Source organism: Anarrhichthys ocellatus, unplaced genomic scaffold, assembly GCF_004355925.1.
Source record: "Anarrhichthys ocellatus isolate YVR2014 unplaced genomic scaffold, GSC_Weel_1.0 scaffold45, whole genome shotgun sequence".
In the NCBI taxonomy this organism is placed as follows: Eukaryota; Metazoa; Chordata; class Actinopteri; order Perciformes; family Anarhichadidae; genus Anarrhichthys; species Anarrhichthys ocellatus.
The window spans coordinates 1,870,858-1,892,696 of record NW_022280075.1 but is presented as its reverse complement, the minus strand read 5'-3'; the positions used below and the strand labels follow the sequence as shown (position 1 = coordinate 1,892,696).

Below are 21,839 nucleotides of genomic sequence, written 5' to 3'. Positions count from 1 at the left end.
GTGCAGTGTTCAGTGTCAAGTGCAAAATAATCACAGTTTAAACCTCTTCAATCTAACCAATGAGTAGACTGCACAAACTCAGCATCTTGAGCCCAATGGCATCATTGTGGTTCAATAAAGGTGCTTTTCTGGACTTCCTGAAATTCCAACAGAATTCTCCCCGATCATGGACCTTTAAATCATTTAATTATTCTTCCTTTGGGGCCAAAACAATTTTACATTTATATAATACATGTGAAGTCTGAATGATGACTATAATAACAGATGAAGAAAACTGTGATAATTGAAGGAAAGAAGAAAAAAATGATATAACAGCTGATCCCAAACCTTTGAACTGTTATGTATCTCAGAATCTGGGCACATAAAACTAAAACCATCTGCACGGAAAGCTACCACTAGAGATAAGTGAGAAAATGTGTTTTTGTCTTGTAATTTCAGTGAACTGACCCTTTTTAAATTTAATTAGCATGTGGTAACAACTTGGAATTCGTGCCCTGGGTCATCTCCCAGCTGGTCTCTGTATCCACCACCAACAGGCTCCACCTCCCAGCTAATCAGGATCAGCAGCCATGAATGAGATGCAGCGAGCGAGTCTGGAGCCCCGTCACTGACCCAGACATCAACCTGTAACTGGGCAGCAAACGCTGAACCACACACGGTACAGGCAGGCTGGGACCACGAGAGAACAAAAGACACCGAGATCAGGTGAAGGATTTTCAAACAAAGAAGGGGGACTGACAGAAAAAATAGGAACTTATAGACAGATTTCCTCAGCTTCTTCTCAACTCCTGCACCATCTTCATCAACCATCCTGTCAACTCTGGGCCTCCTCACGCCTTCTCAGAGAACACAGGACTGAAGAATCCAGGAGAAAGACGAGGGGACCTCACAAAGTGTGTTTAGAGGTAAGAGGGGCAGGTGAACGGGAGTTGAGGCCGAAGGCTTAACCTGCAACCAGGACACAGTGCTGCTGCTGCTGCTCGGCTGTAGCTTTAGGCAAAAGCCTCTTACTGCTCTCCGGTCTGTGCCAGCACTTAAAGGAGCCATTATGTACCCTTCAAGTGAATACAGTATGCTGCAGAGTGTGTGTGTGTGTGTGTGTGTGTGTGTGTGTGTGTGTGTGTGTGTGTGTTGCTGCATTAAAAGATGTAAGTAGGAACTTTAAAAGTGTGTGGGGGGGGGGGATAAGGAGACAGTAAAAAATTATCAATATGACTAGATACAAGATAAAAGCAAGAAAGCTTGACCAAAAACGACCCCCAGAACTTCCAAGAGCCCAAAGTAATGTTAGTAGATTCCAAATGTTCAGTTTACACAAAATTATGAGAACGAAAATCAGCAAATTCTCTCACTTGGGAAGTTATATACAGGATTCATTTTCCAATTTTTCCTTGTAAGATTACTCATATCAAAAGAGTTGCTGATAATTTTTCTGTTGTTACAGAAACTGCTGTTTCTAAGGTCAAGAATAAACTTTGTAGAGACAATATAGCTGATAATATAAAAATAGTGAACTGGTCCATATGTGTGCAAAAGATCTGTGATATTACATAAGCAATGCTGACTATAATGAAGCTAGTATTGTGACACACTTACTGGTTTGTCTTTGGCACAGTTTGTCTTTTTGTGCAGACGTCACTTTATGTCTAAAATTCTTCTGAAGACAGAGTAACACAGAAAGAGACAGATATTTGGATAAAATACTATTAATAGCAAGTAGCTCCCCGAATAATTGGGGAAAAAACGGCTCCCTAGCCACAGGACCAATGACTAGTAAATACTGAAGAAAAAACCTGACAAACTAACACTTACGATATTGAGACGACAATAAGCACAACTGGAAGAAAAATGGTGAAAATGGACATTAAACAAGACTCAAAACCGCAACATCAGAACCAGCTATGAATGCATGGAAAACGTGATGAGAAAATGCATTTCTCAAAAACCATTTCCTGTCATCATGTAATGTTGCTAATAAAGATTTAAGTGAAAAATAAATCCTTATCTGATAAGTAACCCTAGCTGTCTGATGAATGGAGTTAAAAGTATATATCCCTCTGAGAAGTAGTGAAGTAGAACAATAAAAGCACCAGAAAATTGCTCTTTGCAAAAGTACTTGGATACATAATTAAGTTGCACTGAATTCTGCTTTAACACTTTTAATATTATATTTTAAATATTATAGTCTTCTGTGTTATTTTTTCCACAGACTGAACCACCAGAACTCATTAAAGACATGGAAACAATAAATGTTCTCGGTCAACGATGAATGCTTCATGCCTCTGTGCCTCTGAATCCCTGCCATGTGAGTCACGACCGACACACACATGCAGTACACATGCTCGTTAGCATTCTAGGCCACACGCTTCAGATTAGCAGCCGCGGCATTAGCAACATTGCTGTTTGGCCCTTGCATGAAAATCTCTGAGCAGGTTAACTTGAGGTCTCATGAGCTGTGACGACGGAGGTTTTGAACTTAGTTAGTCACATCCCTTTATTTCATATTTAATCTGTTAAACTGCCGAAGACTGCAGCGGTGGTAACCACATTATTTACAACAATAATGTCACAGTAGAATTTCTGCCAAAGACAACAGACAGAGAAGTGATGAAAAACTCTACAATAAAATCCTCAAATATGTTCTCATTTTGAAACGGGTTTTCTCAACCTGTGTCGGCCCATAACCTTGTTTTTAGCTATGCCTCAGTCCACTACTTTGGTCCAGACTGAAATATCTCAACAACTATTGAATTGATTGCCATCAAATTTTGTTAAGACATAATAGTACCGGCCCTTTAAGTAAAACTCACAAGTAATAGTGCTGCATTAAAAAGATACTTCAAGTACCAAAAGTAAAATTGCAGAATTTAGTCATCTCAAGTTAGCTTAATCCTTAATAATACATCATTATTTATTAGTCAAATAAATATAGTGGAGTAAAAGTATAAAGTAGCATGAAATGAAAATACTCAAGTGAAGTACAAGAACCTCAAAATTATATTTAGGTACAGTACTTGAGTAAATTTACATAGTTACATTCCACCACTGAAAACCAAAGCTTTATGCAACAAAATGACTTAAACCTGACTGTGACAGGTCGGGTATCAGAGCTCTTCAAACTCCAGCAAGTCATGAATTTGAATATTTCTCTTTATACATACTTCTGTATTCTGTTTGCAAGAATTTCACAGAAATTATAATTTAGCTGTTGTAAAGAAATGTATTTATCTCTCTTTGCATTTCATGTGACCCTACATGGGGCTCTTAAAGTTAAGAAACTGCGTTTGTATCCTCAACAAAGGATTTAAAAGCAATCGCTCGGTTGCGCAAAATTGTTGATTCCTACGTAATAACAGAGAAATGAGGTGATGGTAGGAGCAGTGGCTTTTGTCACTTTCACTGTTTTATAGGCGTGGGACTTTGACAGCAAAAGAAGTGATTGTGAAGTTTAGGCTAATGTGTGTGTGCGTTAATAGTTTGCATACTTTACACTCCGTACATTTGGGTTTGTGAGGGGTTGTGAATACAGGGAGGGCCACTCTGTAAAGTACAGATCTATAGGTCTGTGTTTGGGACGGTTGCCAGATTGGCACCCTGCAGCTCAGCTTATGTCTTGGCTTTAGCTGAACACATTGTGACTTGCTGCATATGGAGGAACTTGACTAGAAATGAACTGCATGCTATATATCTGCACTGCTGCTCTCCAAAAGGTGCACCTGCACCTGTTCAAGATGAATCTGTGGTTTATTTTTTACATATAAAATGTGTCTTGAATCCAGATTTCTTTGATTTGTTTGTGTGGCACATCCAACTAAATGTTAATCTGCTTATTGGACCACTTATGGATCATTAATACACTTATCCCCTCCCCTCGTGGCATCTTCATCTCACATACAGTCTGGGTTTGTTTTTTTAGTCTCTCAAGCTATTTGTGTTGCCAACTTGTTTGTATTTTTTTAAAGGGATTAGCAGGGAAAAGGTCACCTCAGTTCCCTTTCAGCTCTCATCCAAACCATACAGTTCTGTTTTAATAGTTCATTCAAACTGATCTATTTGACTCACTATAGCTCCAAAGTGGGCTCTGTTTTACCCAATCATGGACTGCAGCAGTTAGTTTCTGTTTTAACTTTACTAAAAAAATGTTAGTTTCAAGTATGCTATGTTTATAACTGCAGAATGTCCCAGTGTAAAGAAAAGTACTTCTCCTACTTTGCTTCACGTAGATAACTGGAATCAGAAACGCCATTGTAAACTGTGTACAGTGTACTGCAGCTTCTTCACTGTGAGGGTAACAAAGGAAAGACTGCTCAGTGGGGGAGAAAATGATTCAGCAGTCATAACTGTAACAACTATGGCTTGTACTTAAGCAATGGGCTTAGCCCGAGGAATCCAAGTAAGCCTTTAACATCCCCCACCAGACCCTTTATACCCCCAACCCCCCCTTTCCGTCTCCTATACCCTGCTAAACCACATGGCTGATTATCTCTGCTCAAACCCTGCTATGTCTAATATTCTAATATAACTGTGTGGTATGAACTTAACATGTTTTTTTTGTGTGGCCTGTTCATAGCCAGTCCTACCCATTAAGGGATATAAGCAGTTGCTTGGGGGTTCTTTTATTGTAAGTTGTTTTTTGTATGTATGTATGTGTAATTTATTCTGTGGAAGCTGTTTGTTCTTTCAGTCTGATGATGCTTGTGACTTGTCTCCTCTGCAGAGCCCACACATGTTGACTTCTGATGTCCTGGTATCATCCTGAGTCTGAACCATGGTCATTCTGCAGCAGGTCAGTCGTGTTGGGGGGGAAACGGCTCGATGTCTGCTGAGTAGCTGCTTTCATCTCAAACCCTGTTGTTATTTTCCTCATCTCATCTACAGTCCTTCTGTTGTTAGGCCTGGAGGAATGAAGTACTTTATTAATCTCAGCAGGAAATAAAAAAATATACAAGCAATGCTTATCAAATAAGCATTGAATAAAAAGTAGGGCAACTTAGTAGGGCTAAAGATGAGGCTAAAGCTCTAAGTCAGTATCCTCATTGGCGGATGATCCATAGAAAACATGAAAATATAGGAGCAGCATTGTTCGTGTATTGCAGGGTAAAGCTGCATAGTTAAAGAACAGTATTATAAATATATATTTTTGTTCCAACACAACACTTGGGTGATTTGGCTGCTAACTATAGAAAAACAATCCTGGACTGACCCTCTGAGGAACGACACACAGAGCAGCATTTTGAGGGTTTTATAGCCTGTTTCAAGTGTCGAGTGTTGAAGGACGGCAGAAAGTTGCTCCTTTCCGGGCCGCTAAACTCACTAAATCACCTTTTGTAGGTGACACTGTTAATGAAAGCTTTCTTAAAACCCAGATAAGCGGATGTTCAATTATAATATCTTTAAAAGATTAGATGGCACCTGATATATAAATGAGATTGTTGCAACAGCAAAATCAGATACAGCATATAAGAATAGAATGGATTAATTATAAAGCAAAATCAGGATGTAAATCCTTATGTAAATGTTAAAGGGTCAATTCACCTGACTAAAGAAAAGTCATATGTTCTCACTTAGTTACTGGTGATAAATATTTGTGACTGTCTATTTGCAGCTATTCAGCTAATTACCCATGGCTCCTTATCCCATGTCTACCCCACGTTAAATCTCAAGCTATATCCATCCACTTTGAGAATCAAAGATTAAAAAGCATCTATCCAACGCATAATTGTATTTAATTTAAACTGTCAGACTGTAATTCAGACTTTCTTGCTTCCAGTTTCCCTCAAAGTCAGCTTGTTTTTTTATTATTTAGTTTTTTAAACACGCTTTCTCGACTTCATTCACCAACTTTTTCACTTGTTTTGGGAAATACGTTAACATGTTCACAGTAAACTGGTTCTCAAAGGGGCATAATCTATGAGTTATCTGGTAGTTATTGCTACAGTATAAACAAATTGGACTGATGCATGAAATAAGATTATCAGCTGCTCTCCTCTGAATGAAGACCTCTATCGAGCCCTATGGTCGGTCAGGGGTTACGTCACATCCATAATGGGCTGAAGTCGTCAGATTTAAGCCTTTTTCAGACTTAATCCTCCCATTCAGGGAGTTGGCAGCTGAACAAGTAGGCAATTCTGAGTGCGTGGTGCAACTTTGATGTAAATGATTCAACATACAAAATGTAATAATCACAGGCACAAAGACCTGATATCACATAACCACGAGCTCACACTCACCTCTGGCTGCTGTGAAAACTTGTTGGTAGTTATTTTTTTGGGCAGTTTGATGGGCCTCCACACCTGCATTACATTAACACACACATCTTTGGATTATTATCTCTACATGCACACATTCTCAATACTTTTAACTTTTATACATTCCATCGTTTTCGTTTTAAAGACTGGACAGCTCTTTTCATTTTTAAAACAGACATATATTACTATATTTTATATTGTCTTTTATTTTATTCTATTTTCTATTTCTGTTTTTGACTTTTTTGGTTTTAGTTTCTCTTGTCTTACTATGTTTATTATCAAGCACCATGAAACTATTCCTTGTATGTGACTTGGCACCTTCTCTTTTATTTCCTCTTTTAAATTTAACTCTGGGTGAAATCCTCCATTTTTAACCGGAGCTGTGTTGTTTTTTTAATAATAATCCAGGGGGACTATGTGTGGTTGGACCTCAAAACGGGCCGAGAGTTCGACGTCCCCGTGGGAGCCGTGGTCAAACTGTGCGACTCTGGACAGATCCAGGTTCTGGATGATGAAGGGAGGGTAAGTACACAAACTTACTGCATTATTGCGTTCAGTTTTTGGGTTAATTGTACAGCTTATCAGTTACTGTACATGTACTATTATTGTTATGCATTGACTAAGGGGTCGTCAGTTCATTCAATGATAAAAAAGGGGTCTCTAATCTTCCTCTCTCTCGCAGGAACACTGGATCTCCCCTCAGAATGCCACCAACATCAAGCCCATGCACCCGACCTCCATCCACGGGGTGGAGGACATGATCCGCCTGGGCGACCTCAACGAAGCTGGCATCCTCCGCAACCTGCTCATCCGCTACAATGAACGCGTCATCTATGTTAGTACCCTTTTGTTTGCTCTTAAAGAGGACACAGATATCAACAGTCAGAGAGCTTCTTTTCACTCGCATGGAGGGAGTAACATGGAAATTGGCCACAGCCCAGTGAAGTTCTTACTCAGGTTAAGCTGTTTATTTGTACCTTCAATACCCTGCAGATGAGTTTACTTGTTGCTATAAATAAAGCAATAAACGTTGTCCCTACTTTGCTCTTTGGCCGAGAACTGCGGGTTTATTTTTGAAGGTGATAGAAAGAAGCGCATTACTTTTACCAAATAAAAACTAATTGGAGACCTTATCTCGTAATTGTTTTAGATGCTCTACATGCATTAACCCCAAATCAGGTTACTTTGGGAACAGGAAGAGAATTTTCTCTTCTTCTCACCCAAACTGAGCTGATCTGTGGCCGCTCCTGGTCACACCTGTTGAGGGGCTTTATTAATAGACCAAGCAGGCTTAAATAGGTTTACGGTGGATATATCGTCTATTAGTTGGTGCTTATCAGCTCAGTTGTCACAAGAGGGGAAAGCTCCTAAAAACATGAAATTAGTTTTGTATTCCTTTTGAGAGTGCGTCCCAGTTAGTTTTATAATAGTTGTTGTTCTCTCTCTCTCCATGTAGACAAATTGTGGTGGAAGGGTGAGTATGAAGTTCAAATAGAAAAATTAGTTGTGACAAATAAAAAAGAGCTAACACGCCTCTGCGATGCCACATCCCCCTAACATATTTTCTTCTCCATATTTGCTGTATTTAACATGTAACTGCTGTAACTGTGGGTGGCGAGAGCAGCCACGGATCAGATTTCTATTTTTTATTTTACTCTAATTAGCTCAAGATCATGAAGTTTATTGTTGTAGCACACTTTATACACGAAGGTGCTTCAACACAAGTTTACACATAAGTCAAATCAAGAAATAAATCATTGAAATGCAACTTTTAAAGAAATTTAAAATTAAACATTCAGTTAAGAAAAGTAGTCGAAAACATAATGTTTTAAATACACAGTAGAAGGTAGTTAAAGCCAGGGAGAGAGGTGTTTTATTGAGGTGTGTTGCAGCTCTGTGGTGCAAAGAAAGTTAATGCATCTTTATGTTTAGTTTAGACTCTGGGAATCGTTAACGAAACGCTACCATATGACAGAGATGGTTTAGTAAATGATAAAAAACAGATTTACAGATGAGCAGAGTTAGATGAGAAGGTTGATAAATCTCTCATAAAGATTAAACTGTCATGATCTTAATTTTAACCTGGGTGAAAGTTTACTTCATGGCTTTTCTTGGTTTCCTTGTGTTACAGTGCAACTTTTCGCTTTATTAATGACTGACTTTAATTCTTGCTTGTGTAGCCCTACTCACTCATTTTTGCTCTGGCTTTTAAAGCATTTTGAAACACATTTGGATGGATGTAGCTCTGATAATTAATCTCTGCAATGCTTTTAGAAAGTTTAAATTTGCTACAAGAAATACAGTTTCATGTGATTAATGCAATGAACTCTGACGGGCAAATTCACCGCTAAACCTGCAGAAATAATAAAAAAAACAACATGTAATTCTCAAAGCATTGCAAAAACGTTCCAATCCACAAAGATCAGCGCTGATAGCCACATGCCGTTACAGTGAAATGAATAGTGTCTTCAGAGAGTTGGGTATGAGATATTCTCTCTCTAAAATGCTTGATTAATATATTCTTTCATAACATATGCTCTTCTGCTTTTTGGGTTCCCACAGACGTATACCGGCTCAATCCTGGTAGCAGCCAATCCTTACCAGCTGCTACCCATCTACACTCCAGACCAGATCCGCCTCTACACCAATAGGAAGATAGGCGAGATGCCACCGCACATATTCGCCATAGCAGACAACTGTTACTTCAACATGCAGCGGAACAACAAGGACCAGTGTTGCATCATCAGGTGTGTGAACTGAAGAACATGCACTTAAGATGGGCTCAAAGAGAAGCACATATACAACATTCATATACCAGTTAAACAACATAAGTAATGACGGTTAAAAAGGCTGTTTAAACACAACATCAAATATTAAAATGTATGTATAGTTTCCTTGATACCAATAATTGATATGTGCTGCAAAGAGTCTTGTCATTTTTCTGTCATTGATAGTCAACTCCTGCATCTTTTCAGGATATTATTTGTAAATGGTAACCCATTCCAATGGAACGATTCCAATTCCATGTCTGTACGCTAAATACAGTATAAAGCTACAGCCAGCAGCCAGTTAGCTTAGCTTAGCACAAAGAATGGAAGCAGGGGGAAACTGCCCACCTGTCTCTGTCCAAAGGTAACAAAATACACCTAACAGCATTTCTAAAGCCTATTAATTAAAGCCTGGCAAAGCCTGGTAAAGACATTTGAGCGGTTTCCTTCTACTAATCTAGCTGACTGCAAAAAGGCGAACACGTGTTGTCCCCAAAATGTTGAATTTTGGGAAAGAGTGTGTCTGTGTTGTACGACTGTAATGGTCCTCTCTGTGTGACAGCGGTGAGTCTGGAGCTGGGAAAACAGAGAGCACAAAGCTGATTCTGCAGTTCCTCGCTGCCATCAGCGGACAACACTCCTGGATAGAGCAGCAAGTCCTGGAGGCCACGCCCATCCTCGAGGGTTAGACAGTCATTGTATTTTTTACACTGTAAATTCACATACATGTCACATCTAGCTGTTCTGGAGATTTCGATCGTATCAAATGATCTTCTGCAGCAGGTGGAGTTTGCATGGATTTGTAGATTTTATTTAATTATTTTCCATTTTTAGGAATAAACTTTGAACTGTACACTGTCAGACTCCACTGTTACCCAGCTCTCGCTATGTTTCTGTGCTTTTTTTCCCCCGTCACCTCACTCGCCGTGTGATTTGTCGATCCATTCAGCCTTTGGCAATGCCAAGACCATTCGTAACGACAACTCCAGTCGCTTCGGGAAGTATATCGATATCCATTTCAACAAGCGAGGGGCGATTGAAGGAGCCAAGATAGAGCAGTACCTGCTGGAGAAGTCTCGTGTGTGTCGACAGGTGAGACGCCGGATGGTAGTTCAAGATCAAACACATCCTCCGTGTCAATGAAGATTTAAAGTCGTAACTTCAGGTCTTTTCAGTTAAGTTTTGTCCACTTTTCTGACTTCTCCTCCAGGCTCCAGATGAGAGGAACTACCACGTTTTTTACTGCATGCTGAAGGGGATGGCTCCGGATATGAAGGCCAAGCTGGGCCTGGGCCTCGCCACAGACTACTCCTACCTCACCATGGTGAGTCTCCAGCTGAGTGAGAGACCTTTCATACAGTCTGTGTACTGACACATATATATATAAGGTCATTATCAAGCTTTTATTACTACACGCATACATATATTACAACACATATACATATATATCTGATCAATACTGACCAGATAGCATGTTGTCTTTATTGTAAATAGTGAATATACTCGTGAACATCATATCTTTCTCATGGGTGGATTATGACATGCAAAAGGCCCCACCACCTCCGACATAGGAGCAAGACACACTAAGTTAACGCACTCATTTTGGGATTCAATTCCAACCAACTTGCTGTTCAACAAGCCACTCCACTAGTGTGTCTAATAAAGAAAACATTAAAGATCCCTGTGTATTTTACCTTCCAGGGTAAATGTACAGCGTGTGACGGTCGAGACGACCTGAGCGATTACTCCAGCATCCTGTCGGCCATGAAGGTCCTCATGTTCACCGAGACGGAGAACTGGGAGATTTCCAAACTGCTGGCTGCCATCCTGCACATGGGCAACCTGCGCTTCGAGGGTAAGATGAGCGGCACGTTTACACTTTTCTTATAAGGTTCCACCTTTGCTGACAGTGTCAGAGAATTGATGGAGATGATGTGTTTCTAATATTGTGTCACATAGTAAATACATAATGCATGATGAAAACGATGATCTTTTTGTTTTTCCTTAGCTCGTACGTATGACAACCTGGACGCCTGTGTGGTTGTGAGATCTCCCGACCTGATTACTGCTGCTTCACTCATGGAGGTGTGTGTGTGTGTGTGTGTGTGTGTGTGTGTGTGTGTGTGTGTGTGCGTGTGTGTGTGTGTGTGTGTGTGTGTGTTAGTGTTACAAACAGTGAAGGAGGAAATATTCAGATCCTTTACTTAAGTAAAAGTACTAATATCACACTGTAGAAATACTTTGTTACAAGCAAAGGTCCTGCATTGAAAAGATGACTAAAGGAAAAGTATGTAATCAGTAAAATGTAGTTAAAGTATTAGAAGTAAAAAAAACCTCCCCTGTAACTATGGGTATCGTTAGGATTTTGTTGATACTACTCTTATTGATACTTTTTAAAGTACCGATAGCAGAACCGTTTACTCCGGACCTTATCAATACTCCGGGTTTTTACTAATTTTGAACTAAGCACGTTTGGTGTTCTGTCTTAAACTAGAGATGCACATGGTGAAGCTGCTTTAAATTGAACTCCATTTTCACTCATTTCTCTTACGTTAATTGTTGTGCTCTGCTGTAGGTGGACCCTAAGGACGTGATGGTGTGTTTGACCACACGCACCCTGATCACTCGTGGGGAAAGTGTCGCCACGCCTCTCAGTGTGGATCAAGGCCTGGATGTCAGGGACGCCTTTGTCAAGGTACCAATCTTTTAGCAAAATAACTGAAATAGCATCTGAAATTCTCATTTATTGCTGACCTCCGGTGGTTACACGTCTCACTTTGCTACAGTGAAGTGGATGTTTAGATGTACAAGATATACACATCATGATGAAAATAAGCCTATAAAATCCCATGAAACAAATATAAAAAATATAAACGTACAAAGTTTTCTTACTGACCATGAGTTACACCTTCCAGGGGATCTACGGCCGGCTGTTTATCTGGATTGTGGATAAGATCAATGCTGCCATATACAGACCGCCATCCTGCGAGAGCAACATCGTGCGCAGGTCGATCGGGTTGCTGGACATCTTTGGTTTTGAGAACTTCATCGTCAACAGGTGCTACATACTGGGTCATTTGATTACAAACCATCATTATAGGTCCATTTATCAGACATAGCAAAATCTTGTTTGAACCCTAGTTTGTGTTGTCAAAAAATGTTGTTTCCACCAATTGAATGCTGTACTTTCTCTCCTCTGATTTTCCTTCCCCGTAGTTTCGAACAGCTGTGCATCAACTTTGCCAATGAGAACCTGCAGCAGTTCTTTGTTCGCCACGTCTTCAAACTGGAGCAAGAGGAGTACAACCTGGAGGACATCAGCTGGCAGCACATCGAGTTCACAGACAACCAGGACGCGCTGGACATGATTGCCAACAAACCCATGAACATCATCTCCCTCATTGATGAAGAGAGCAAGTTCCCGAAGGTGCAATGCAAGGGAGAGTTACACCAGTCTATAGATTCAGTGATATGTTGATTTGCTGTGCTAGTTCTGGGCCTTTATACAAGATTATTTGAAGTGTCAACCATGTTTGTAGCCACAATTCAGTGACAGAAGTCGAGAGATTTATTTAGCTTTTCTTTATAGTTGATGCCTTCTTCTTTGTCTTTTGTCAGGGAACTGATGCTACGATGCTCTACAAGCTCAACTCACAGCACAAGCTCAACTCTAACTACATCCCACCTAAAAACAGCTACGCAACCCAGTTTGGTATCCAACACTTTGCTGGAGTGGTGCATTATGAGACCAGAGGTGCGTTCTGGTTCATCCATTTTGTAGCATTATGTCACATTTTTATGTTTTGTTTTGTGCTCCTTCTTCTCTCGCTCCTCTCTTGTTTGTGATGGGTTGTGTTGCAATTTGAGAGGATTCTGATCAGGTTAAAGGTCAGATGGGATGAGAGAAGCAGAACCATCCAAAATTTGGTCGAATTGAATGCATGAGTAGTCGTAATCTAATTAAATAATAGAGTTTTTATAGTTTTAATACTTTAAGTATGTTTTCCTGATAATACTTACATACTTTTAGTGAAGTTTTTTTTCAACGCAGGACTTTTACTCATAACAGAGTATTTTCAGCGTGTGGTATAAGTATTTTAACTTTTCTTTCTCTGTCCTCCCTCCAGGCTTCCTTGAGAAAAACCGAGACAGCCTCCACACCGACATCATCCAGCTCGTCCACTCGTCCAAGAACAAGTTCATCAAGCAGATCTTCCAGGCTGACGTGGCCATGGTGAGACCGACAAAATACTGTAACACCACTACATTTTGCCTGCATGAATACTTGTAATGGTGGACTAATATTTCTCACCTCCTTTTTGACTTTTGTTATGACTTTAAAGGCGTTTGCTGTCTTCAAGTGACAATGACGTTCTTCCCTTCAGCGTTTTCTCCTCACGGTGTTGGCTTTTAACTAATGGCGCACCTCCTCCTCTCTTTCTGCTGTCTCTTCTCTGTGTCCTCTTTCTTCTCCTCTCACATCAGTTTCTGTGTGGCTATCAGCAGCCCAGCACCCCTGCTCCCAAGGTAATCAACGGCCTTTAGCGACATGTGGTCACTCAAAAACCCTATGTGTGTGTTCATGTAGACTGAATAGAAACCCACGAATCCAGAGCTTGCCCTCATTCCTGAAGCTCGTCTTTTTATCCGACAGGCCTGCAGGTTGTTGTAGCAGAAAGCAGAGAGAAAAAGTGTTAATTTGATAAAAAACTTAGCATTAAGTTCATGAGATAAATAACCAGAGAACTCTCTGACCATCAACCATTTCAGAAAGCAATTATTGCTTTTTGACAGGACAATTTGAGAGACTTCCAGAGAACTGAGGGGCTTTTCAAACTTATCGTGTTTTCTGTTTGGCTTCTCTGGAGCTTTGAATTACAGTGAAGACAGCTGTCAGAGGTTTTGTCTTGTTTCCTGTTTCATTCGTTTGTTGTGTTCAGTAGTAATAACGTGTGCGAGCATCCCGTGTTTATGTTGTGTACCACTGTGTTTAAAATGTGTCTAGTGTTTATTCACATGCTGCAAACCATTAACAAAATGTCACATAAATGACATGAATCTGGATTGTCTCTAAAACAGCAATGATAGAAAAATAGAAGGAGCGAGTTAAAAAACAAAATTAAATGGATTTCACTCAGCGCCGTTGACAGGCCAGTGAGACATTTTCTGTAATCTGGCTGTAGACATTTGTTCATCTAGATTGGTGAAACATAGTTTGATGTATCTCCACTGTGTCTATGTGTGTTTGCAGGGCGCTGAGACGAGGAAACGCTCTCCAACTCTGAGCAGTCAGTTCAAACGTTCCCTGGAGATGCTGATGAGGACGCTCAGCGTGTGTCAGCCGTTCTTCGTCCGCTGTATAAAACCGAACGAGCTCAAAAAGCCTATGGTGAGCATATACAAGACAAAATACAGGACTTTCCCTGTTTTTTAGCACACTTTGTGCTAAGCTAAATTAGCCGGCTGCTGATTGTAGCTGCTGTAGGTTCATATTTAACCCACAGACATTAATATTGTTCTCATCTTTCTCTCAACAAGAAAGCAATGAGAGTATTTCCAAAAAAATTTAACTCTTTCTGCAAAATCAAAATAGTTCAACACCTGTACAGGTCGACCATATTGCATATTCTGAGTACATTAAGCTGCTTTTTACGTCAGCTTTTGTAAATTTTGTCCTCCAAAGTTTTGATGCTCTTGAAACCTCTGCTCTTAATCTTGTCTGTTTCTCTGTTGTTTTTTTCAGTTATTTGACAGAGAGCTGTGTATTCGTCAGCTGCGATACTCCGGCATGATGGAGACCATCAGAATACGGCGGGCCGGCTATCCCATCCGATACACCTTTGGGGAGTTTGTGGACCGTTACCGAGTCCTCATGCCTGGCGTCAAACCTGCTCACATACAGGTCAGCAAGAAATGTTTTTTATATGGAAAATTACTTTTGCTTTTTGTCCTTAATTAAGATATTCCTGGTTTGATATCACAAAATAACGTATGAGGAACTCAAGTACAGTTGGACTGTTAGAATCCGTTTACCAGCCAAGCAGTACACGCTGTATGTGTTGGATATTGTAGAATAGCTGTCGAATGATTGTAATGCAATATTTACTTTATGCATAAAATACCAGTATCACATCTTTTGACATGATACAGTTTCTATGGAGCCCTTCGTCTTTAAAACAGTCTTGCTGGTCCAGAAGTCGTCTCTTTGACGTTGTTTCCTCTCCTTCCAGGACGACCTACGAGGGACGTGTCAGCAGATCGTCCAGGCCCGGCTGGGGAAGCATGATGACTGGCAGATCGGAAAGACCAAGATTTTCCTCAAGGTTATTGTTTTTGTGTATGAGTAAAAGTTGCTCCACGTCTATGATTTTCAAAGCACAAGGCCTCAACAACCCAAGACAAATTGCAGGAGTCACTTTGAAGGGATAGTCTTTTGAAGAGTGGTTGTATGAGGTACTTATTTTGTCTTCTTGTCTCTTGTCAGGACCACCACGACATGCAGCTGGAGATCGAGAGGGACAAGGGCATTACTGACAAAGTCATCCTCATCCAGAAGGCTGTGCGTGGACGTATAGAGAGGTGAAGGACTTTCATCGACAGAGCTTGATACACAACTACAAAAAACATTAATACATATACGTATATAGTATATAGTACTGATTGCTCAGTAGAATGTTCCCTGTTTCACTTTTATATATGATTTTTGTGGAGACCCATGTATAGCGCAGATAAACAGCATTTACAGCTGATCCAAGAGGCTTTTTAAACAGTTTATTTATCTTAAGAAGTAGGAAACTTTTCTCAACAACTAAAGGAACACTGCATCCTTCATTTTATTACAAACATTCAACATCAACACATCTGGAGATATAAGATTTACTGAACAGTTGCAGACAAATGCAGTGGAGTAAAAAGTACAATATTTACCTCTGAGATATAGCAAAGTAGAAGTATATAGTTGCATAAAATGGGGATAATCAAGTGGAGAACAAGTACCTCAAAGTACATTATTTGAGTAAATGTTCTTACTTACAGTCTACCACTGTCTGGTTTAAAACCTACTTTCTGTCTCCTCTTCTGTCGTAGGAATCACTTTCTCAGACTGAGGAGTGCTGTGACTTTTATCCAGAAGGTGTGGAGGGGTTATCTATGCAGGAAGAAGTACCAAATTGTGAGTCCTTTTCACCTTCAATGTGTAGTTTTGTAGTTTTTCATGGGTTAAAAACGTCTCTGTCTGTCCAATTCACGCTAATATCCTCTCCACCTTTGAAACACGTTCCTCTCTTTTAGATGCAGTCTGGCTTCTTGCGCCTGCAGGCCGTCTACAGGTCAAGGAAGCACTTCAGAAGCTACCGGACGACTCGCCTCCGCGTTACTCTCATCCAAGCCCGTTGCCGCGGCTTCCTCATCCGGCAGACATTTTGGCGGCGTCTTCGTGCCGTGTTGACCCTTCAGGCCTACACCAGGGGCATGATAGCCAGACGCCTCTGCCAGAGGCTCAGGGCAGAGGTAAAAAGTCATTATATTTACTACTGCTACTTATATCATGTTGCTGACATGCCAAAAAGAGAGGGCTGTTGGTGCTGAGGACAGACATGAGGAAGCAGAATAGAATTTCACAGATTTAATTTGTCTAAAAGAGACTTTATTATATTTGTTCCTCTAATATTAGGTACTGATCAGACCGTAAAAAGACTGTTAAAGAATCATTTGGCATTTTGCTTATGTGTTTTTTTTTGCTGAGAATGAGATGAGCAGGTTAACACCACTCTCATGTCCGTACGCTATGCCTGTCCTTGATTCCACTGTCAGACGATGTGAAATGCGCTTTGTTTGACATATAGAGACCTTTAAACATAAAGCATCCAAACAACAAAGACTTACTCATGTTAAGAAAGTTTCCAGTGTGATCCTGGCCTAAAATATGTCACCGTAAAACCTTCTTTTATATATCATTTTCTAACTAAATTAGTAAGTTTAAACGTGGTTGCATGGTGTCTGTTTGTGTAATATGTGAAATGTTTGTGTTTTTTAAAGTTTTTACTTAAAAAAGAAAGTTGCTTTGCTATTCTGTCATTCTTGCAAATTTCTTTCTCTATTCCTGTTCTGAAAGATAATATTGAATAAATAATTTGTTTTGTAAATGTTTGTTTAATCTCAGTTTGTTATCAGCTTAAATAAGATATAAATAGCTTTCGCAGAACTTTTAAATAATATTCCTCAGCAACTCTGCAGTTCCAGTGACCCGACAAGGAAGAAGTTAAGTGGATGGACGCCCCTTTATACAACCTGAATAGAGATTAAAGTACTGTCTGTTGCGTTTACACCTGTAATGTTTCCCTTCAGTTCCTCTGCTCTAGTTTTAAACAAGACAAGTAGTCAAAAGCTAACAGAAAAAGATGCTAATCAGAATAACACCCAACCTGCCTCTATCAACCCTCTTCCCCTCTGTTTCCTCCCCTCACAGCTGCAGCATCGCCTGGAAGCAGAGCGCCAGCGCCTGGCCGAGGAGGAGCAGCTGCGATACCAGATGACGGCTCGGCGGGCCAAGGCAGAGGCGGAGAGGAAACACCAGGAGAGGCTCGTCCAACTGGCCCGGCAGCAGGAGGACAGGGACCGGGAGGAAAAGGAGGAGTCGAGGAGGAAGAAGGAGTTGCTGGAACAGATGGAGAGGGAGAAGGAGCAGCCCGTGGATCACTCAGACATGGTCGACCGCATGTTTGGCTTCCTGGGGAGCACCGGGCCGCTGCCCAACCAGGACGGACAGGCACCAGCTGGTTTTGAGGTAAGTGTTAATGGTTTTTTGAAGTCCAAATAAAAATGTCTGACTGAACTACTTCTGTTGGATGATACATTGTCCTAGAAATAACTGAAATTAAGATTTCCAGTGTGACAGAATAGTTCCGTGTACAATATTAATATATAACACATATTGACTTATTATCTCTATCCGTGTGTGTTTTACGCTCAGGATTTGGAGAAAGCTCCCCACGGTGAGGAGGCTGAAGAAGAAGTTATGAATGAAGCTATGCCGTTACCAGATGAGGAAGATGAGGATTTGTCCGAGTACAAGTTCTCCAAGTTTGCAGCCACGTACTTCCAGGGTGTTTCCACTCACACCTACATCAGGCGACCCTTAAAACAACCACTGCTTTTTCACGAGGACGAAGGAGACCAGCTGGTGAGAGCCAAAAGCCCTCGTCACCTCTCCGACATCCACTTGGTTGTTCTGAGAGTTAGAATTGAAGATCAATATCATAGCTCAGCATTACAGAAAGGTTCACTCACCTCACTGCTGATCTAAACTTCCTGTTCTGTCCTCCAGGCTGCATTAGCGGTGTGGATCACCGTGTTGAGGTTCATGGGGGACTTTCCGGAGCCCAAATGCCAGCTGGTCATTAATGACGGCAGCGAAAAGATCCCCGTCATGACGAAGATCTACGAAACACTTGGCAAGAGGACTTACAAGAGGGAGCTGCAGGAACTACAGGTGGAGGGAGAGGTGAGATGATGAAGGGTTTGTATTCAGATCATTATTTTTAGACAGAATTACTGATGGTCAGGTGGTCAACGTTCATCATGTTTGTGTCTACAGAACAGTTCCATAGACAGCCAGAAGAGGAACAGTGTGAGACATAAACTCGTGTCGCTCACCCTGAAGAGGAAATCCAAGATCACTGAGGAGGTGAGGTTCAAACCAGCAACAGAAATTGCTGTTTACATTTGACATTTTTAGCAGTCAGTGTGCACTACTTTCAGAATAACTCTGATTAAATAGCAAATATTATGATATTTATCGTTCCTTGCATGTTCTCATGTGATCTCATGTGTCCCGTTCTGTATTAACATTTCAAATATGATATTCTCAATATTACTGAACATAGAAACACGGGACTGTCCCAATAATGTAATGTTCATATTCGTTTATATTATGACCACAAAGTTATAGTACTTAGGTATCACTTTCTATGACGCCCATGTCTATAATGCTTTATAAACATACTCATGATCTGCTTTTAGAGCGCTATAATTATAGTTATTAGTTAAGCACTCATGCATTTTCATAATGATTTATAACACAAATTTCATAACAAATTTCTTAACAACTTATAAGCATAAATTGAATAAAGTTTTTTCACTTTAATAATCACACAGTGCTATAAGCAGATTATAACACATTATTAGTGTGGGGATAATATTCAAACTGCACCCATCGTTTCAGATGGGGATGACACCGGTTCATTTCAACTGTTCTGATTGGTGAAGTGCCTTTTTTTTTCTCCAATGTCGGTGTCAGGTGACCAGGCGGTTGACGGAGGGAGACTACGGTCTCCAGGGGAACAGCATGCTGGAGGACCGACCCACCTCCAACCTGGAGAAACTTCACTTCATCATCGGCAACGGCATATTGCGGCCCGCCCTCAGGTGACCTGCAAGCAACAGCAGCTTTAGTATCTTAAAGTTACTGTGAAGAACGTTTCACTGGTTATGAAACCCTCTCAATGTAATACTGATGCCTCTATATGACCTGCATAAGCAAACAAGACCATCAGCGAGAAGATTGGCTATTTCTATTTAGATATTCTTAATGCTTTGCTGCCACTCGCTCCTCATCTGTGCTGCAGGATAGAGGCTCGAGGCTACACTAGCAGCTACTAGCATAGCACTGGAATAAATGACTGAGCTGTCAGTGGTGGAGTTGCATTGTGGTTAATGTAGGCGCCTGGGTTTGACAAGGAAAAATAATGTGGGGAATGAGAAAAGACAATATTACAGCGTTACAGAAGTCCATATATTAATTTGGAGGAGTACTCCTTTAAGGGTCATTTTGACCTGACGGTGGTGTTAGACACCACAATAATGTAGATTCATAATTTTGATTTTCAGGGCAATTGTACCAGCAAAATATAATTAATTTAGCTGTAAATCAACCAATTTATTACAACACTGCGCTTTGGATCTGGTTTAGTTCAGCTGTTGTTTCTCCGACTCAGGGATGAGATCTACTGTCAGATCTGCAAACAGCTGACTCAGAATCCGTCCAAGAGCAGCCACGCCCGCGGATGGATCCTGCTGTCTCTCTGCGTGGGCTGCTTCGCCCCCTCTGAGAAGTTTGTCAAAGTAAAAAAAAACACATTTATATGTTTGTAATTATTGATTAAAACATTCAGGAAATTAAGATTAATGCTAAAAACAACACTTGAAGAGACCAGAAATATGTTGAAAATGGCCAAAATCAAAAGAATTTCCTTCACATTTTGCAATATACATTTCATGATGACTTTTATCCTGTTCAGTAAAAACACACAAAAATCAGTTTTGTCTCTTATCTTTGAAGGTTTCTTCTGACTTTCTTTTTGTCTTCTTGTCTTCATCCCTTTGTCAGTATTTACGGACATTTTTAATCAACGGTCCCCCTGGTTACGCTCCGTATTGTGAGGAAAGGTTGAGGAGGACGTTCGCCAACCGCACGAGGACCCAGCCGCCATCTTGGCTGGAGTTACAGGTACTGAACATGCTCAATGCTCTGTGTTTAAGTTGGGATGGTCCTGAAAACTCCTTAGAAAGCAACAATAAACATTATAAAATGGTGTTGTTTTTTTTTAGCAAAAGCCCTTTTAATCTATAATTGTTTTTCCATATTCTGCTGCTTACCCATATTTTCCGATATTAGTTTTAATACCGTAAAATATCATTGTATATGCTGGAAATAACTGAATCAGTAGCATGTTTCAGACATAAAATGTCTGGTTTTTCATCCTGCTCTCATACGTTGGCCGTGATGATCATTAAACTGATATTAGATTGAATTCTATGTGGTATTTAAAACGTTTTTAAAAACATTCAAAAAGACCAATTCTATCAAATTTGGAATTAATAGATCAGATTTTAAACCCCAACGTGAGCAGGTTTTGTATGACTGCACTAACGTTTCATGCTCCTTTCCTCTTCTTGATGGGTGAAGTAGAGATGTAAGCTCCCATGGTTCTCATGTATGTAGTAGTTATGTTTTAATGGAGTGGGGAATAGGCATATGTAAGAAAGTTTAACTCACATACACGTATGCAGGTAAGATTTTTTGAATAGCTCTTTCTGTGCATACATACATATATGTATGTGAAAAATCTGGAAAAGGTTGCTGAACTTGTTTATTAAAAAAGTGACATTTGAAGGGCATAATAATGAACCTTTTGTTATTAAGTGGTTTTAAATTGAATCCAATCTTTTTTCACCCTTCAGGCCACCAAATCTAAGAAGCCCATCATGCTACCAGTAACATTCATGGACGGCACCACCAAGACTCTCCTGGCAGACTCCGCCACCACCGCCAGTGAGCTCTGCAACGCTCTGGCCGACAAGATCAACCTGAGAGATCGCTTTGGCTTCTCGCTGTACATCGCCCTGTTTGACAAGGTGAGACCAGGACATTAGACCAGTGTATCATTTGGGAAATGCATCGTCACAAAGCTGAAAATAGGGCTGTTTTTCTGAGCTTGTGAAAAGATTTAGAATAGAATACTTCATCCACCACAGATATATATTAATATGACGCCATCTTGACCTCTCTTTAAAGACCAATGTTGTCTGATACGTTAGAGCAGTGATTCTTAACCATGGGTTAAGAATCATGGGGCCGCGAACGCCACATAGAGGGCCGCAAAAAACTTTCAGTTTTGCACCTATGGGCCGTGAGGGCCGCGGGACCGCATAGGTTATCAATTGAAGACACCAGAGACGTTCATGAGATGCTCAGTTACAATATAGCTTCCCACCACCAGTGTTAAATCATTTAATGAATCATAAACATTACACGATTTAACCA

At 40.4% G+C, this 21,839-nt stretch overlaps 1 protein-coding gene across 1 annotated transcript in view; it reads left to right on the top strand.

Annotated features, from left to right (window-relative positions):
• The first annotated feature begins 430 nt into the window (after nt 1-430).
• The window catches only part of myo7ab (myosin VIIAb), a 34,756-nt gene continuing 13,347 nt past the window's right edge, over nt 431-21,839 (top strand). The window contains exons 1-30 of the mRNA XM_031868962.1: nt 431-905; nt 2,210-2,305; nt 4,718-4,786; nt 6,657-6,770; nt 6,931-7,083; nt 8,811-8,995; nt 9,579-9,700; nt 9,966-10,108; nt 10,227-10,340; nt 10,718-10,871; nt 11,025-11,101; nt 11,592-11,711; nt 11,932-12,074; nt 12,233-12,443; nt 12,635-12,770; nt 13,144-13,250; nt 14,268-14,405; nt 14,760-14,918; nt 15,247-15,339; nt 15,501-15,595; nt 16,103-16,187; nt 16,307-16,525; nt 17,484-17,801; nt 17,988-18,197; nt 18,342-18,518; nt 18,612-18,701; nt 19,314-19,441; nt 20,011-20,137; nt 20,403-20,522; nt 21,257-21,430. Coding sequence (XP_031724822.1) covers nt 4,769-4,786; nt 6,657-6,770; nt 6,931-7,083; nt 8,811-8,995; nt 9,579-9,700; nt 9,966-10,108; nt 10,227-10,340; nt 10,718-10,871; nt 11,025-11,101; nt 11,592-11,711; nt 11,932-12,074; nt 12,233-12,443; nt 12,635-12,770; nt 13,144-13,250; nt 14,268-14,405; nt 14,760-14,918; nt 15,247-15,339; nt 15,501-15,595; nt 16,103-16,187; nt 16,307-16,525; nt 17,484-17,801; nt 17,988-18,197; nt 18,342-18,518; nt 18,612-18,701; nt 19,314-19,441; nt 20,011-20,137; nt 20,403-20,522; nt 21,257-21,430 — 3,930 coding nt within the window. The 5' untranslated portion in view covers nt 431-905; nt 2,210-2,305; nt 4,718-4,768. The remainder of the gene's footprint in view (nt 906-2,209; nt 2,306-4,717; nt 4,787-6,656; nt 6,771-6,930; nt 7,084-8,810; nt 8,996-9,578; nt 9,701-9,965; nt 10,109-10,226; nt 10,341-10,717; nt 10,872-11,024; nt 11,102-11,591; nt 11,712-11,931; nt 12,075-12,232; nt 12,444-12,634; nt 12,771-13,143; nt 13,251-14,267; nt 14,406-14,759; nt 14,919-15,246; nt 15,340-15,500; nt 15,596-16,102; nt 16,188-16,306; nt 16,526-17,483; nt 17,802-17,987; nt 18,198-18,341; nt 18,519-18,611; nt 18,702-19,313; nt 19,442-20,010; nt 20,138-20,402; nt 20,523-21,256; nt 21,431-21,839) is intronic.